The 18,839-nt window shown below is 33.4% G+C and overlaps 1 protein-coding gene across 1 annotated transcript in view; it reads left to right on the forward strand.

Moving 5' to 3' along the window:
• The first annotated feature begins 1,435 nt into the window (after window positions 1–1,435).
• LOC143081020 (uncharacterized) overlaps window positions 1,436–18,839 on the forward strand; it is a 44,422-nt gene continuing 27,018 nt past the window's right edge. Inside the window, exons 1-3 of the mRNA XM_076257254.1 lie at window positions 1,436–1,686; window positions 16,656–16,869; window positions 17,223–17,354. Of these exons, the coding sequence (XP_076113369.1) occupies window positions 1,436–1,686; window positions 16,656–16,869; window positions 17,223–17,354 (597 nt within the window). The remainder of the gene's footprint in view (window positions 1,687–16,655; window positions 16,870–17,222; window positions 17,355–18,839) is intronic.

Below are 18,839 nucleotides of genomic sequence, written 5' to 3' on the forward strand. Positions count from 1 at the left end.
CTGTCGATTATGTTTTAGATAATGCATATTTTAAGGTTTTTCTTGTCGTAGAACACACCGAGGGGTGTCAGGATTGATCAAATGAAAGACCGACCGGATGGAGGTCTTTCTTTAAACAGTCCTGACACCCTGATGTGTGTTCTACGACAAGAAAAACCTTAAAATATGCATTATCTGACTTATATACCGTCAAAATAAAAAATTATAAAGATTTGTAAAATTTAGTATACTATTTTACCGACAACACTAAAGTGGGATATTCCTTTCTAATGCGTTCAGGTTTTAATACGCAATGTGGCTCATTTAGAATGTGAAATAAAACTCACTAAATAATTTAGATTTAAACCTTATAAAAAATATTATCCATACACAATTTAAATATTACTTTAACTGCATGAAGTAAGACACAAATGTATTGTTACCAATAACGGTGTATGACAAATAAAGACACATTGTAAGTACTTTATTAACCACTTAGCTTTTGAAAAAGGGGGAGGGGTATGTTATTATTTGTTATGTTATTTCTATCGCGGAAAAGTGGTTATTTTGTTAACAATTGTACTTGAATCGAATGAAAAATTCAGAAAGATAGTCTTTTGAATAGCAATACATTTTATTAAAAGATAATCAGGATATAATTATACACCCTCCGCACCCGACCCTTTCGTGAGTTACGTTAATGTTATTCAATAGAATATAAGATTATCTTATTAGTTGATCATTTGATAGAGTAAAAGGTATACATAAATTTTAAAAAGTTAAGAACTGACACGAAGACGAATATAAATACATGTAGGTCATAGTATGATTTCCTATTCAGTGTGTATCGTTCTGAACATGCATGAAAAATCTGCCACTGGACGTTAATCAAGCAACCAAAAATCAATCAACCTATACAGTTTGACTCAATAATATTTTCAAAATCTTACACACGAATATGTTAAATCTGGATTTATTTTATGAAAGTCTACATTAAAATTCATCTGACATATATGATAATGTTTCTTCATTGTAGCGATAAATAAACAAAACTTCACATTATTTGTCTCTTAAATTAAAATGCGGGACTACAATGACGGTTTCTTTTACACCTATCATCGATTGAACTTAAAAAATAAATTTCCAAATAGGCAACAAAAAACTATGAGACGAATAAAGTTTTGAAGTAAATCATAGATTGCAGGTTTATCAAGGAAAATGATGACCTCACATAGGTCATTATTTTATGCCTTGGAGCATATATCATTGAAAGATGGTATCGTCCGGGTTTTATGTAAGGGAAAAAGCAAAATGTTACGTAAAAATTATAGCTAGCTATATATCTAATTCTGTGTTATCTATGTCAAATAGGAATTATATTGGTAAGGATGATATTGATCGGAACGAGCTACAAGTCCAGACACGGCAGAGACTCATAAAACAACAACAAGAACTAATGGAGTTCATAGCAAAATCAGACACCTGCTTAGCGAATATTGAAAGAAAGAAAAGGGAAAGTGATGAGGAAGAAAGACAGAAAAAGGAGAACGACGAGAGAAAGAATACAGAAGAAAAGGAACGAAAGAGGGGAGAAGAAAAGGAAGAAAAGGAAAAAAGAAAACGAGAAAAGGAAAAAGCAACACGGCAGAAAAAAGAAGAGGAAGACCGAAAAAAAATGAGAGATTGGAAAAACTGGAAACCATTCATGTAAGTGAGCCTCATTTTGTATCTCTTTTTGAAATATTGAAGTTATTTATCAGAGACTCTTTACACCTTATATATATTTTCTTTGAACTGAAAAATGAAGTATTTATGGACCAAATGCTCAATATTTTATATCAAGAAAGTTTTCATTTAAAATAGATAATTTAGACCCTTATAGTGGACACGATGATCAATTTTAGTATTCAGGAGATGACTGAATTGTATTTTAAGCTCCGACAGCATCAATTAGGGATTTGATGGTCGCAAATTAAGTTAACTGCCTAAGCGTTAGCGGAAACAGTAAGCGTGTATTCGCGACCCTCAAATCCCCAATTGATGCCGTCGGAGCTTGAAATACAATATTGTTATCTCCATTCTAATGAAACTGACAGAAAACAACGTTAAAACATGTATTCAAAATCTGTCATATGCTGTCTGCGCTTGCGCGTACGTCCCATAGCATTAATTTTCAAATGACGCCATGTAAATAAGTGACGTTATCTAATCCAAATGAACGTTACAAACGTTGTTGCATTAGAATTTATGTTCTACATATTTAACACTCATTCTACACCAGTTAGTGACAATTTTAAATAAAACTATTATCAAAAGTAGCGTCACTACAAACTTCCTAAACAGAACCACACTAGTGCTGTCGATTATTTAAAACTAACAACTAGTGATATAAGTTAACAAGTTTCAAATTTTATGGAAATCCCAACTTGCAGGATTAATTCTGAGTTTTCATTTAGAGATAATTTCATTTTTACAGTGTTTGCTGGTTGTATAATTGAAATGGTACAAATTTCAAAGTTTGAGGTCAACGTCCGGTAGTTAAGTTTTTAATCACAGTTAAAAATTATTAAGGGGTTATAAAAAGTCTGAAAATAATATCGGAATTGTATAATATGCAAATATTTACTCCTTTAGTGAAAACATAAACAAAAGCAGTTCATTTTCGAGTCAATTTGAAAAGGAACTGTATCATATGTTTAAGGAAAATGTAGTTGGCAACAAGAAAAAGACAAAGACGAAGCAGAACATGGCATTCGATTGAAATTTTACATTACATGTACATTTACGATATACTTCTGATATGCGCGCGGTTTTCCAGGCTACTGTGAATTCCTCTAAAACAGTTGTTACAACGGCCCTTTACATGCAAAATGTACAACATTTTCAGAACAACGGAATTTCTTTGTTCCTTCCTTGATTATAAGATTCTGTATATTCAAACCTGTATCGGCTTTCCATGAGTTCTATAACTTTACACACTTTGTTCATATATCGTTTTCATTGTCATTTTTCTTTTGATATTAATTAGCGGGTAAGGTGATTCCTTTATCACTCAGACCTTTCACACGATCAACTAATTATGCAAGTCGAACTCTGTATGTTGCATCATCGATTCCTTTATTGCTTTTCAATCAGACAATGCAGTCAATAAACGCCTTCCGTGTCTATTTGTTTTGTTGACACATCGTCGTCAATATAATGGAATTTTATGAGACTGTCATACATGTGAAAGGTATAGCTAGCATTAAAACCATGTCTTATCCACCATTTTCCACAAATATTATTTATACAAAATCAGGGATATGAGAGTTGCTATCCATTCTTTTAATATGGTTTGGCTTTTGGTTTTGTCATTGATTACGATCTTTATATTTTGACCTTTTTCCACAGCAATCCTAATCACTAATAAAAACAAACAAATATGTCACAATGAAGCACAAAATGACATCTGGACCAAGCATTTTAGCAAAAAATAAAGACAAAAATACTTTTAGTTACATAGTGTTTTAGTGACCTAATATAATATATATATATATACAGAGTCAGTAAATTTCATATGCTTGAACACCATTTGAAATTTACTGATCCCATTCATATCGTATTAGGTCACGAGCACACTATGTGACAAATTTATCTTACCGACTATCTTAATTTGTTAAATTTGACTAGAGTTGTCTTATTTGCAAGGATACCACATCTTCTTATTATATATTAAAGTATCAAGTGTTCAATTTTAAGAACCAACTTCCATTGGTCACACAAAATCTAATGTCAACAATAACAATTTAATATATACAAACCTTGGTATAACAATATTAAACAGAACTTTCAATAAATTTAAATAATCAAATAGTTCAAAAGTATTAACCAAACTACTAACCGTGTATTAAAATAATCCCCGCCTCCCTACTTACCTTATATGGAATATACACGGTCTCCATGCGGACACTTTTAACCAATTATATTCCTAGAAATGTATAGAAGGTTAGATAAACAAAGGAGTAGGGGCTATAATGGCCTAAAATGGCCCCAGATTTATAAGATATTAAGAATTCTAACACAGCAGATTTTTTCTACATAAATTATTAGAATATGAGTCAATGGTTTGAAAAATATGATTTTATCTAACAAAAAAAGGTTTGATGACGTCACAATGGTAGGTGCAAATGACGTCACAATTGGAAAATAAGCAAAAATACAGAAATTTTGATGGTTTTTCTAAATTTTGACCACCAATAAGAAATTTTAACATTGTGACAAGTTTGCATATCAAACTTCGGATAAAAATCTCTTTGATGCAAGATTGGTGCGATAGTTTATTTATATTTTTCATAGCCAAGCGAAGCAATAAAAAGCTGAAATTTGCCGTCCAAATTAGACCTATTCATCTGACAAAATTTAGTTTATACATTCTTATGCCTTTATGGAACTTTATTTTGTTTTTGTTTATGGATGTAACGTGTATTCCTAATATTATTTCGGTGAGTATATCTAGTTAAATTTCTTTTAAAAAATCCGAAAGCAATGAACTACATGTGTAAAGGAGTCAATAACAATGAGAACATTTTTTTTTTTAATTATGAAATTTTAGATTTTTAGATAGACCTTCAATACAACAAAATCTGTACATTATTGAGGTGTCTTACAATTATCAATTCAAAATCTAGTGTTTGAATGGGGCAATCATCTCTCTGGTATTAGGGTCTGAATCATGATTTATGTTAGGAAAAAAGGAGGGAACGAATTTAAAAGATTATTTTGCTTAAATTTACATAATCGGCGAGAAACACGAAATTCTGATTGAAAAGGAAACTACTTTTATTCCAATTGGATGTGTCTTTGTTGGTCATGAGGATAGAAAACAAGTTCTGTAAAATTTACGGTAAGGGAACGGAAACGGCATAAGGTAGACTATCCATATATCCGTATATATATATATATATATATATATATATATATATATATATATATATATATATATATATCTTTATAAGTACGTCTGAGTCAGTAACAACCCTACAACAGATGGATCCATCGGATCGCCATCAATGATGGTGATACATGGCTGTGTACATAATGTATATACAACTCGTTTAAACATCAACCCAACAATGTTAGATCTGTAAATTTGCTTTCGCAAATTTTTGGTTCTTCCCTCGCCGGGATTCGAACCCATGCTACTGTGATATCGTGACACCAAATCGCCTGCACTTCAGCCGTCCCGCTAGACCACACGACCACCTGGGCTCTTAAAAAAAGAGCTCTCGTTGGCCGTGTGTTACCTTTCCACGTCAGTTTTAATCTAACGGCGTACTGCAGTACATGATATATAAGGCATGAAGATGTTATTGTTACAGATCAGCTAAATTATCTATAGTAAAGGATCCTACAAATTAATGTAAGATACAGTCACAGAAAATAATTATATTTATAAGTACGTCTGAGTCAGTGACAACCCTACAACAGATGTATCCATCGGATCGCCATCAATGATGGTGATACATGGCTGTGTACATAATGTATATACAACTCGTCTAAACATCAACCCAACAATGTTAGATCTGTAAATTTGCTTTCGCAAATTTTTGGTTCTTCCCTCGCCGGGATTCGAACCCATGCTACTGTGATATCGTGACACCAAATCGCCTGCACTGCAGCCGTCCCGTTAGACCACACGACCACCTGGGCTCTTAAAAAAAGAGCTTTCGTTGGCCGTGTGTTACCTTTCCACGTCAGTTTTAATCTAACGGCGTACTGCAGTACATGATATATAAGGCATGAAGATGTTATTGTTACAGATCAGCTAAATTATCTATAGTAAAGGATCCTACAAATTAATGTAAGATACAGTCACAGAAAATAATTATATTTATAAGTACGTCTGAGTCAGTGACAACCCTACAACAGATGTATCAATCGGATCGCCTTCAATATATATATATATATATATATATATATGTATATATATATAAGTGCCTATAAATAGCAGCACATGACATACAAAGCTATGGGAGTGTGGATTAATCAGTACAGAGATTAATTCAATTACACAAATACAATTATAGATTGCCTAACAATGTAATTTTAACACACTATTTAGTATGTAAATATAAGAATGTTTAAATTATTTACAAAATGATGAACATAAAAGCAATATTTCGCTAGACCAACTAGCTTTATCAAGCGTGCATCTATCCAGGTGAAATCGGATGTAGATGATAAGAAACTTTTGCAGCTCAACGTCTATGTTGCACTGAACTGCCTTTAAAATAAGAACATTTTGCAGCTCAATGTCTATGAGCTCTTGCATTTAGCTGCTTTGAAAATAAGAAAATTTTGCTGCTCAATGTACATGTTGCACTTGGATTGGTAGTTGAAGTTAGCAACGTCCACTGGCCAATATTACGGGATAAAAAGGACGATGCTTTGTTTAAAATTATTCTTTATCTTTTCTGTGTCTTTTTTCGTCTTTTTCGTTAAGACCATCAGGTTCTAAAGTGTGGAGTTGGTGGATCCTAAAGTTTTCTCTTCTCCTTCTCGCCGTGGTGTCCCACTCTGATCCCTAGAAAAAGAAAATTTAAAAGACGGAAACAAAAAACTGAAAGCATTGTTGTAAATTTGTCATCTTAAAAACTTACACGTGCTGAGGAATCTCTTTTAGGTAAAGGTTTAAACTTCTGTCCTATCCCATCAACTGTAAATAACTTTCAGCTAGACGAAGACCTAGACCAATTCGCTAGACGTTTACGCTTGAAAGATTTTTTCTACAATAGGGGCAAGAAAAACATTGAAGAAGCCGGATTAACAGATTCATATACTGACACCAATGAAGAAGTCACGCCCATCCCAAAATTTAGGAAAAAAAGTTCATGGAAACCACCAAAGAGCAAAAATGATAACTTGGAGTCATTCATTAACTACGTAAGGTCTGATATATAGTCCTGTATAACAAATACAAGAAATTATAATTTATCCAAGTCAGAAAGTATAGCTTTGAAAGCGTTAAAAGATCAAGAGGATATTGTAATAAAACCTGCCGACAAAGGGGGCGCTGTGGTTGTCATGGATAAAACAGATTATATAGCAGAGGGGAATCGACAACTTTCTAACTCCATTTTTTATAAACAATTAACCACAGATCCAACGCTTAATACTATTCGAAGGATCAACAACATCCTTCAAGAGATGTTCGACAAAAAGCATATAGACAATGACATCTTTGATTATCTCCGACCTCTTGAGAACGAAGCAAAGGCCGGACGGTTCTATATGTTGCCTAAAATACATAAAACGGGCAATCCAGGTCGACCAATTGTGTCAGCGAATAGTCATCCAACTGAAAAGATATCAAAATTTGTAGACCATCATATAAGACCTCATGTGAAAGAACTACCCTCATTCATTCAAGATACAACTGATTATCTCAAGAAAATGGAAAGCCTCAAACCTTTACCAAGCAATACTATACTTGCATCCATGGACGTGTCTTCTTTATATACCAACATTCCACAAGACGAAGGAATAGCAGCGTGTGAAGAGGCATGGAACACTCGTAGTGAAAAAAATCCTCCTACTGAGTGCCTTGTTACACTTCTGAAACTAGTACTGGAGAATTAGAACTTCTCTTTCAATGAAAAACACTATCTCCAGATAGACGGTACTAGTATGGGCACAAAAAGGGCCCCGTCATATGCCAAGATATTTATGGGCCAACTTGAAAAACGCCTCTTGGCTAGTGCTCCATATCAGCCCTTATCATGGTTCCGATTCATTGACGATATTGATTTCAAATGGACAGATTCACAAGAACATCTTAATGAATTTCTAGAACACTTCAACTCTTTCCACCATTCAATAAAATTTACATATGAATCATCTATGGAGAAAATAAACTTCCTTGATACTACGAGTTACATCAAGAACGGAACCATTATAACGGACCTCCATACCAAAAAAACGGACAAACATCAATTCCTTTCGCCTAAAAGTTGCCATCCTAAACACTGCTCCCGTGGTATCCCATTCAGCCAGGCATTGCGAATCAAGAGAATCTCTACTGAAAATACGAAAATGCTAGACTTGGACAACTTCGTAAACATCTAGTTGTTCGAGGAAACAATAACAACATCATTGATAGCGCTTTCGAAAGAGCAAACAAAACTAGTCGCCAAGAACTTCTTGAGTACAAAGATAAGAATAAAGCAGCTAACAGAACACCCCTTGTACTCACTTACCATCCTGATTTAAAAAATGTGTCATCCATTGTTCAGAAGCATTTGAAAATTATAGAAAATGATTTAAATCTAATAAAAAGTATTTTCATCACCACCAGTCATGGCCTTCAGAAGACCTAAAAACATTCGTGACAAATTAGTGACATCTGTATTAGCAAAGCAGCCTAATCAATCGCCCGGTTGCTACAAACAATGTGGTCGAAGGAATTGTTTGTGTTGTAAAGCTGCCAATACAAGCAGTTCTTTCATCAGCTCCGTTACTAAACAAAATTATACCATCTACTCTAATTCCAACTGTAAAACGGAGAACTCAATTTATATATTAACATGTGACACTTGTGGCATTCAGTATGTGGGAGAAACAATGGACAAATTTAATATTCGGCTCAATAACCATCGTTCATCGTACAAAACCAACAAAAACTGTCCTCTCACAAGACATCTTCGTTCAACGAAACATCCTTTTGATAATGTCACTTTCCAAATTATAGAAGTCAACACAGAGTGGGACACCACGGCGAGAAGGAGAAGAGAAAACTTTTGGATCCACCAACTCCACACTTTAGAACCTGATGGTCTTAACGAAAAAGACGAAAAAAGATACAGAAAAGATAAAGAATAATTTTAAACAAAGCATCGTCCTTTTTATCCCGTAATATTGGCCAGTTGACGTTGCTAACTTCAACTACCAATCCAAGTGCAACATGTACATTGAGCAGCAAAATTTTCTTATTTTCAAAGCAGCTAAATGCAAGAGCTCATAGACATTGAGCTGCAAAATTTTCTTATTTTAAAGGCAGTTCAGTGCAACATAGACGTTGAGCTGCAAAAGTTTCTTATCATCTACATCCGATTTCACCTGGATAGATGCACGCTTGATAAAGCTAGTTGGTCTAGCGAAATATTGCGTTTATTTTCATCATTTTGTAAATAATTTAAACATTCTTATATTTACATACTAAATAGTGTGTTAAAATTACATTGTTAGGCAATCTATGTATATATATACAACTCGTCTAAACATCAACCCAACAATGTTAGATCTGTAAATTTGCTTTCGCAAAGTTTTGGTTCTTCCCTCGCCGGGATTCGAACCCATGCTACTGTGATATCGTGACACCAAATCGCCTGCACTGCAGCCGTCCCGCTAGACCACACGACCACCTGGGCTCTCAAAAAAAGAGCTTTCGCTGGCCTTTTTGAGAGCCCAGGTGGTCGTGTGGTCTAGCGGGACGGCTGCAGTGCAGGCGATTTGGTGTCACGATATCACAGTAGCATGGGTTCGAATCCCGGCGAGGGAAGAACCAAAAATTTGCGAAAGCAAATTTACAGATCTAACATTGTTGGGTTGATGTTTAGACGAGTTGTATATACATTATGTACACAGCCATGTATCACCATCATTGATGGCGATCCGATGGATACATCTGTTGTAGAGTTGTCACTGACTCAGACATACTTATATGTATATATATATATATATATATATATTCATTAAATAAAATAATAAAATAAGTAAAAAGTTAACAGTTCCATTCTATCGATTTCATCCTTCCATTGGGACTCTTCAGGATAACTGATGTAGTGTCGCTATAGGCGACGTCGTTAAGGAGGTTTATGACGTTCCGTCTTGACATTTGTGGTAAAAAGCATTTTCAAATAATGCCTATTTTTAAATGTAGACGGGATGAAGCATATAGAAAAGAGATGGAACGTTATTTCATAACAACGTTCCGATCAAAATTAAATCCCGAGAACTTTTAATAACGAACAATGACGGAACGTCATAAACCTCCTTAACGACGTCGCCTATAGCGACACTACATCAGTTATCCTGAAGAGTCCCAATGGAAGGATGAAATCGATAGAATGGAACTGTTAACTTTTTACTTATTTTATTATTTTATTTAATGAATATATATATCTGCACATGTGAAAATTATTTTTTACGCCTATATATATATATATATGGATATTTGACCTTCCCATGTAAAGAAACATGTGCCTGAAGTCTGTTAGCATCCTACATGTCTGTTACCTTTTTAAAGGTTATGTTTTGAATAGTTTTATAATCATGTGTAAGAATAAAGTGTAGTTTTAAAAATGTGACCTGGTGTTGTTGTTACGCCCCATTTGTGGGCATTATGTTTTGTCCGTGCGTATGTTGTCTGTTTGTCCGATCGTCTTTGTGTCCCACTTCAGATTTAAGTTTTCGGTCAAGGTAGTTTAATCTGACATCAGACTCAGACTTCTTTTGAAATAAGTTTAACTGTGCGTTTTGTTGTGTGTTTGATTTTTTTTTTCTACTTTGGCTAGAGGTAAAGGGAGAAGGGGTTTGAGATCTTCAAAATAACATGTTTGAGCTCGTCGATTTTTGCGCCTGTCTCATTTCAGGATTTTTGGCCTTTGTAAGTCTTGCGATTTGTGCATTCATGTACTAAAGAAACATTCTTGTTTTCAACTTTTTTGATGCATATATACTGCATGTACTGAGTGCCAATGAAAACGCAACACTTTTGTTTTTCCAAAAAATGTTATAATTTTTATTTTATTTATATTAGCATGATTAGAACTTTGTATAGTTGGTTGAATATGACTTTTAAGACAATTTTCGACAACTTTACGGTTGAGTGATTTTTGGAACAAATGCGAAGTTAGGGTTATTTTGAACGAACAAAAACCGAGTTCACCGCTTTTCAACATACGCACCATTTTCACGATTTTGTCATTTAAAGCTTGGCTAATGTCATGAATTTTCCCGCCCTTATTGTTAGGAAACTGCAATAAACATCTGAGTAAATGCCAGTACTTTCCGACAACCAGCGACATGCAGTTTTGGGCATGATCCAATGAAGCCTTTCACAGTATACAATTACGAGAAGACTGTAGTTGTAGCCTCTACAATAACCCAAATCATCCACAAATTCAACCAAAATGGATCATTTAATGATAAGCCACATCCCGGGGTACAAAAAGCAAGAAACGCTCAGCAAGACCGATACATTTGGCCTTTCACATATCCGATATCGACTATGATGGCTGTCCAAAGGTCAAAGAGTTCAATGGTGGTCACGGTAGAACCTTTGGAGCAATTCAGTTGAAAGCACCATTTGCGCAGAAATTGTTTAAGAGCACCACAGACTTTCCTTAGTGACATTTAAACGGCCGTCTGGCGTAAATATCGAATTCTGTAGACCAAAAATAATTCATTATGTACAAAAAACGTCAATGGTGGTTACATAGGCATTTGGCACCCGCCTTGGCTAAAAGTCATGCTTTTCGCCGGATTTTGGTCCGATCGACCAAATTTTGCATCAGATTTGACATGTTTTTAGACGATGAAAACCACCTCCAATAACATAAAGTCAGCTTGAGTTTGCTTTGCGGGACAAGTGGAATAACATTCCTCGGGATCACATTAAAGTCCGGGAAGATCAATTCCACGGCGCTGTCGAGATTGCGCTGCACCACGGGGTTGTAACATTTTTTGTTAGGACTGTTAGTTGATGATTCGACATTGGATGTTTCGTTTACCTATTGCGCCCGAAAGATGACAATAAAACATTTTTGTTTGATATCGATCTATTGTTAAAAAAGTTAATTTTCAAGAACAATTTATTTTGAGAGATTATCATTGCTTATATAAATTTTATTTTTGAAAAACCAAGTGTTGCGTTTTCATTGGCACTCAGTTTATAATATTGTCATGATAATCAAAGACCACGTCATACGGCACTAAGATTAGTGAAGGCGAAAGATAAACAAGTCACAGTGACAAGAACTACAATAAAACAAATAATATATTTATATATAATGAATATAGAAAAAAAATTAAGAATATAGATGTATTTGAGATAGTAGCATGTACCAGTTTTGTAAAGCTATAGAATGATATTGTTATAAATCTGGACGTTTGAAATAGATAATAAAACTAAGATGAATTTCGAAAAGTCAAGCCTAACGATTCTCTACATATATCTAGAGGGGGTTACTTCAATACTTAATTGATAGGGTTGCCGCTTTTTTGTTAACTCATCCTGTTTTACATTTAAAAATATATACCTTTTAATACATTGCAAAGAAAAAAAATTACCTTTTCCTATATTGATTTGGTTTCATGTGGTTTTATGTAAAAGAGGAATACTTAAGTGTCAAAAGAGAATAATTGGTTGATAAAGACACAGCGGGCCGGGAACACCAAACAAGTTGACAGTCAAAGAAGTTATGGGAACTTTATTGTCCTTATCATATACATCTGATAGTTTTCAATTTTCACTTATTTTAAGCTTAAAAAGGTGAACTATTCCAGAGGCACGTCCGATCACCTTGTAAATGGAAGTGCTCTCCAACCCCAACCCCTAGTCTACCTGAAACATAACTACTGTAATGAAAATACACGGACATTTAAAAACACCCTTTAATGCATGTGTCTGTATCTATTTATTTTAGATAATTAATATTAAGATTTCTTAGCGATAAATACTTGTTGTTGTCTTTATATTATTCTTCTTGTCGCTGATACACGTAAGTGAGACCCCACCCAGAACTAGATGTACAATCTGTATATATCAGCAATACCCGGTGTTTTGTTTTGTTTTTTATGTTTGAATATTGCTTTCCCCTTATCATTTACTTTGGAGTTACTTTTTATAACTTGCATCTTAAATTGCCTTGCTGTTGCAACATATTTAAAATTAAATCTTGTAAAATAGAAAACAAATTGCAGTTGCCTTGGGCACAGATGTATTGCTAGGGAAAAACAACAGTGCATTTGGCATAAATGTGCATTTAATTATGTGATATTTAAATAGTGTACAAGTGTAAAGTTCACTATATGCTAAACAGGTTTAATTTCAAATATAGATATATTAAAGCTGTATAATAATCATATTTGATGAGTTTAACTCCGCAATTTTAATTGGTTGCTAGGCAACAGAATTAACAAGCTAGACCCAAAATTCAATTATTTTCAAAAGGTCAATGGTATAGACTTACAACATGACAAATTAAATGAAATTTTGGGGTACGGCCAAAAATGACCCTTACAGCCCCTATTCCTTTACGTTAGTATATGATAACACAATAACAGGATGTATCAGTAAAAAGCCACAGCATATATGTAACAAAGAAACATAAAAAGGCATATAGACAAAGCACGAAGTAAAAATGAACGACAAGTAACAAACAATAATGGAATGACGGCCATATTTAAGATACTTAACCCTTCTTTTGTTTCTTCCGGCTTTTTCTCTCTCAGTATAATGAAATATTTCATAATGTTATTAAATCAACACTGCATTGCGTTCATTGTTTTCATATCATGAAGTAGGAAATAGCAGTGTAAAAAATATAACATAGAGTGTTTATCAACATGCAAGTCTTCAAGGTTGTCACCAATTAGGAATTGATATATATATATATACATATATTAGACTCAGATAGACGTCCAGTCTCTAACGGACGTCCGTTACACAAATCGTCCAAAGCTAACTTCACATTCTCAAATCGACGTCCAATATTTTTATACTCTAATCGACATCTAATGTGACGACATGATTTGTCAAAACAACGTCCGATTGATTGTAGTCGTCTTTAATCGATGTCCAATATTAATAAATAATAAATTACTGGACTTGATTTACACTTATACATGTACATGTCTTGTAGGGTTTTTATGACACCAAAATGTTTTAATAATTTATACATACTTTTCATATAGATTTTTTGAACCCGAAATAGGTAACATGTATATTAATGTTTATCTTGATTAAAAGTTAATACAATCGATCTACATAATAGTGTGTCATTCCTATTTATAATATCCACCAGAAAGCAACCAGACGCCAAAGAAAACCAAACGACCTATAGGAGCATTATTCAGTCTTCAACAATAGACAAAATTAGGAAGTAGACTGAGACAATTGTTTTGACAGTATATTTTGGACTCTGTAAGATATTTTTCAAGAAATTTCTGAGTTTTACACCTTGAGTGAAACGTCTACGCAAACAAAATTGGCATCATGTTTTTATGTTGTGCTGTTTACACCACTGTTTTAGTTTAAGTATTTACGCACATGTTTAATCCCAACGTATTTTTTATAGGCCTGTAGTGTAGCGGTGTTCGATGGTTTATGTCTGTCATATTTGATTTTTTGCTTTTTTGGTAAATTAGACCGTTAATTTTCCAATTTAAATGGGTTTTTTTTATCATTGTTGAAAGCCGTACGGTTTATAATTTTTTTTTTAAATAGATCTTATTCTTCACACATAATATGTTTGAAGGTCTAAAGTTTTCAGTTGCTATCGGTTCAGTTGCTATCGGTTCAGTTCAATTTTGTTTTCTTTGTCCAAAATGGATGTTGATTAAGGAAGCTTAAAAACGGACGTCGATTAGAGAAGCAAAAAAAATGGATGTTGATTTGGTACGCACAACGTTGGCCGTCGATTTGGAATGTCATTGCATTGAAACGTCACATTTGGACGTCAATTTGAGGAACGGACGTCGATTAGAGACCGGACGTCGATCTGAGTCTTAAATATATAAATATGTGTATCAGTTGTTCGAACTGGTAGTCAAATGCGTTTGGTAAAAATACACTTTTTAACATTGTTGGTCTTTTGGAAAATGTTCTTTGTGCTGTATTTAGACCCTTCTATAACGAAATTATTTTTACATGCATACGTATAAAAATTGCGGTTTTTATCCAACGCAATCATAGATTTGAACGTTGTTTTCAATTTAGACTTGTTTATAAAAAAATTTCGTTTGGACTTGTATCATATTTTACATTCGTTTTATATGATCCGTTCACCCTATTTTGACTCTTTGAATTCAAGAGTCTATCCTAAATTGAGGTAAATTATATAGCTTTCCAAATACTGTCTCGATCTCTAACATCACTGAAGAGACATTTATTGTAGAAATCCGGATCTGATGTACAAATTTGTTGCATGTCAGATTTGTGGTATAACATCATTGCCGCGAGTTCATTGATTTCTGTTTAGTATTAAATCAATATTAAGATCCATTTTGTTACATCTTGTGATCATTTTTTTTTGGCAATCGCAATTGGCAGTCAGCAGGGTTTAAGAACATCAGTTGTTCGACCTGTTAGTCAAATGCGTTTTGTTAAAATATTCATTTGCTCATTTTTGGTCTTTTAGAAAATGTTGTTTATGCTGTATTTAGACCCTTCTACAACAGAATTTGTTTTTAACGCACATGTATAAACATTGCGGTTTTTATCCAACACCAATCATAGGTGTGAACGTAGTTTTCAATGTAGACTTGATATTTCCATCCGGTTTATATGATCCGTTTATCCTATTTTGACTCTTTATATTCAACAGTCTATCCTAAATTGAGGTAAGTTATATGGCTTTCCAAATGCTGTTTCGATCCCTAACCAATGTTCAATAAACCCGTCATACAAAAATATCTTTACTCATATAATTGACTGGTACAATCATGAAACATGGTCTGATGCAGATCTGAAACTATTTGTCAACAAAAATTAAAGAAAAGATACGTTGTATCTTTAAGAGAAACAAGTCTTGAAATTTGTAACTTTTTCCTGAAAATAAAACAGAGTGCATATTCTCAAAACTGAACGAAACCGAACAAACATATGACAGAATAGAAGAAGTTATAGTTTTACAATATGAATTGCACTTCATAAAATGCCGCATCAAGTGTTTGAGAACTATATAATTGTACAAAAATGAAATAGTTTGTGGAGTTGCATATGGATTATTTTTTTTCAAACTTTTAACAAACTGCATCGTTAGCAATAGCTACGAGTTGGCAAATAAGTTAGAGTTAGGTTTTGACTTTTAAATAAAAAAAATGTTTTAGCCTACCAGTACAAAAAATGTGTGAAGTCATAGAGTAAGCTCCTTTTTTTGCTCGATTTGTCACACTACTGTGTGACAACATACAATACAGCTACATTAAAAATACATGCATATATTTATAATATAATTAATTTGTATTAATAAAAAAGATCGGAATATTAGTCGATGAGAACACTTCTAATGCCAATTATACGACTTGTATCTACTCTAATACTTTTCTCTTTGATTATCACATCACACCTCTTAAATTTACATCGGCATCTACATATGTTTTGTTTTACACGTAGATCAGGATCTGTTTACCCATCCGGAGCACCTGTGATCACCCCCAGTTTTTGGTCTGGTTCGTGTTGCTTAGTTTTTAGTTTTCTTTATTTGTTTTGTGTACTTTTATTTGTCTGTTTGTCTATTTCAGTTTTACCAATGGCGTTGCCAGTATATTTTCGATTTACGACTTTGACTGTCCCTTTGGTATCTTTTGTCACTTTTTGCACCATCCAAAATTGTCTTCAAATGTTGAGAATAAAAATCAATATCATACTTTTTAATGTCTTTTATTGCATGTGTTTATCATTATTTGTTATCTAGATATTACAATTCAAAACAGAACCATTTCCGTCAAAAAATCTGCTGTGTTATATATACAATGCCAGATGGAACTCAGGAGAGTGATTTTGTCTGCCAAGGCTCTGACACAGTTGAAGATCTATATACATGTTTAGAATCGAACGAAGAACAAATTATTTCATCTGCTATCGAGATACAATCCAGGAAAGGCAAATCGATATTTGACAAGCTAGAGGTATAACTTGAATGTATATAGTATGTAGTATATTGTAAATGAAATACAATCTATCTTCTGCAATTATAATGTAACAAATAAGTCCGATCATTTGTTCTTAGTATCACCATAGCTTTTCAGTATTAGACGAACTACAATTATTGTACATCATATCTAAACGAATAAACACATATTTCGTGTATCTTTACTAAAACTTACAACACCATCAGCGATGCCACACAGTCAGTTTGCATAGATTGCAATTGGTTAAATTTGAAAGGTTGAAAAAATATTGATCAATATGTTAATATTTAATTTATAACATAATTATGATAAACATTCTTAAAAAGTAATGTATTTCAACTATATTTCAGTTGCCAATGAGAGTTTATGTGCCAGTTGTCTCTCATGATGAGAGCCTGTTACCTACACTAAAGTTTTCAAATGGTGGTAAAAAATGGAGATCCGGAAAATCCCTTCCAGAAATACACCTTCCTAAATTGAAAGTAAGTGAAATCATACCTGGACGTTGGGATGTTTGCAAGAAGAAAAACATAGGAACAAGTAAGCAAGGAAATCATGTAAAGGTCAAAATATTCCCCACTTTGAGACGATTGTTGTGAAAAGGATATCCCATTCGTTTGTATATTGAGAGAACTTTCAAAATGTCATTATGTTAAGCCTGATTATGTTTTAATTTCAATTACTATGTGGCTATATTATGTATATGTTTCCAACCGTTTCGATGTTGGAATTTTGTGGTAACTCTGTGTCCCGATTGTGATAGTTTAAACGAAACATGAGTAACACAAATATAAAATGTATATCGAGTTTAATTTTCACACTCGTTATGAATTACAAGCATAATGAAAGACGAAAGTAAAATAACAAAATGACTGTACTCCCCAAAATAAAAGTCCGAAATCAAATGGCAAAATCATAAGCCAAAATACATTAAGCAAATGGATAACAACTGTCATATTCCTAACTTGGTACAGGCATTTTAATTTCTTATGTAGAAAATGGTGGATTAAATCTGGTTTTGAAGCTAGCTAAACTCACTTGTATGACAGTCGTATCAATTCTATTACATTAACAACGATTTATGAATAAAACAAACAGACACAATAGGTACAAATCTCGCACAAATGGGCAAAAACAACAACACGAACCCAATCAAAACCTGGGGGTGATCTCAGGTGGTCCAGAATGGTAAGCAGACCCTGCTTAATATGTGGCACCCGTCGTATTGCACATGTTATTACAAAACCATTAATAGTCTAACTCTGTAGGTCATATTCGTGAAAAGCAAACGGGATTTTACCTTCAACATAAGGAACATATCCGAAATGTATGTTTGTTATTAATTGTACTAGCTAAAGATACAGATTATGGTTAAACATTTCCAAGAGGAAAGCGTTATTAAAGTGCAATTAAACCTAACATTTACATCATACTCATTTTTTGAATATTTTGTCATTTTTATTCGATCATAGTATTTATGTTTTATTATATGTCTAAAAGTTGGCATTCACATGTAGTTATCAATATTTGACATTATGACAAAAAATCATGTAATGAGATATATTATTGTCAATTTTAATAAAGCAATTAACGGTACATTTTGTACAAAGTAGTAAAACAAAAAGTCACAGTCGAAGCGTTTTGTGTCAGAATTACAAATGAAGTTTCTGCACCTTATTTGTAATTACTTTTTATGATGTTAAATCCAGATTTGTTCGACGGTCCAGCGAACTTCGCCCAGTCTGACATCGTTTCAAGTATAGAAATTAATCATTGCCATCCAGAATAAATCCCTGTATCAGTACCAATTTTTAGAGCACGATGGATATATTTCTGGACGCTTTGCAGCTAATAAGATAGCTTGTTTTCTTATCAAATCTAGGCATTGTAAATAAGAGTAAAATGCATGAGATATTATTTCATCGATTTATCTTGAATAGATAAGATTCATATTTTACTGTGAAAGA

Source organism: Mytilus galloprovincialis, chromosome 6 (genome assembly GCF_965363235.1).
Source record: "Mytilus galloprovincialis chromosome 6, xbMytGall1.hap1.1, whole genome shotgun sequence".
Classification (NCBI taxonomy): domain Eukaryota; kingdom Metazoa; phylum Mollusca; class Bivalvia; order Mytilida; family Mytilidae; genus Mytilus; species Mytilus galloprovincialis.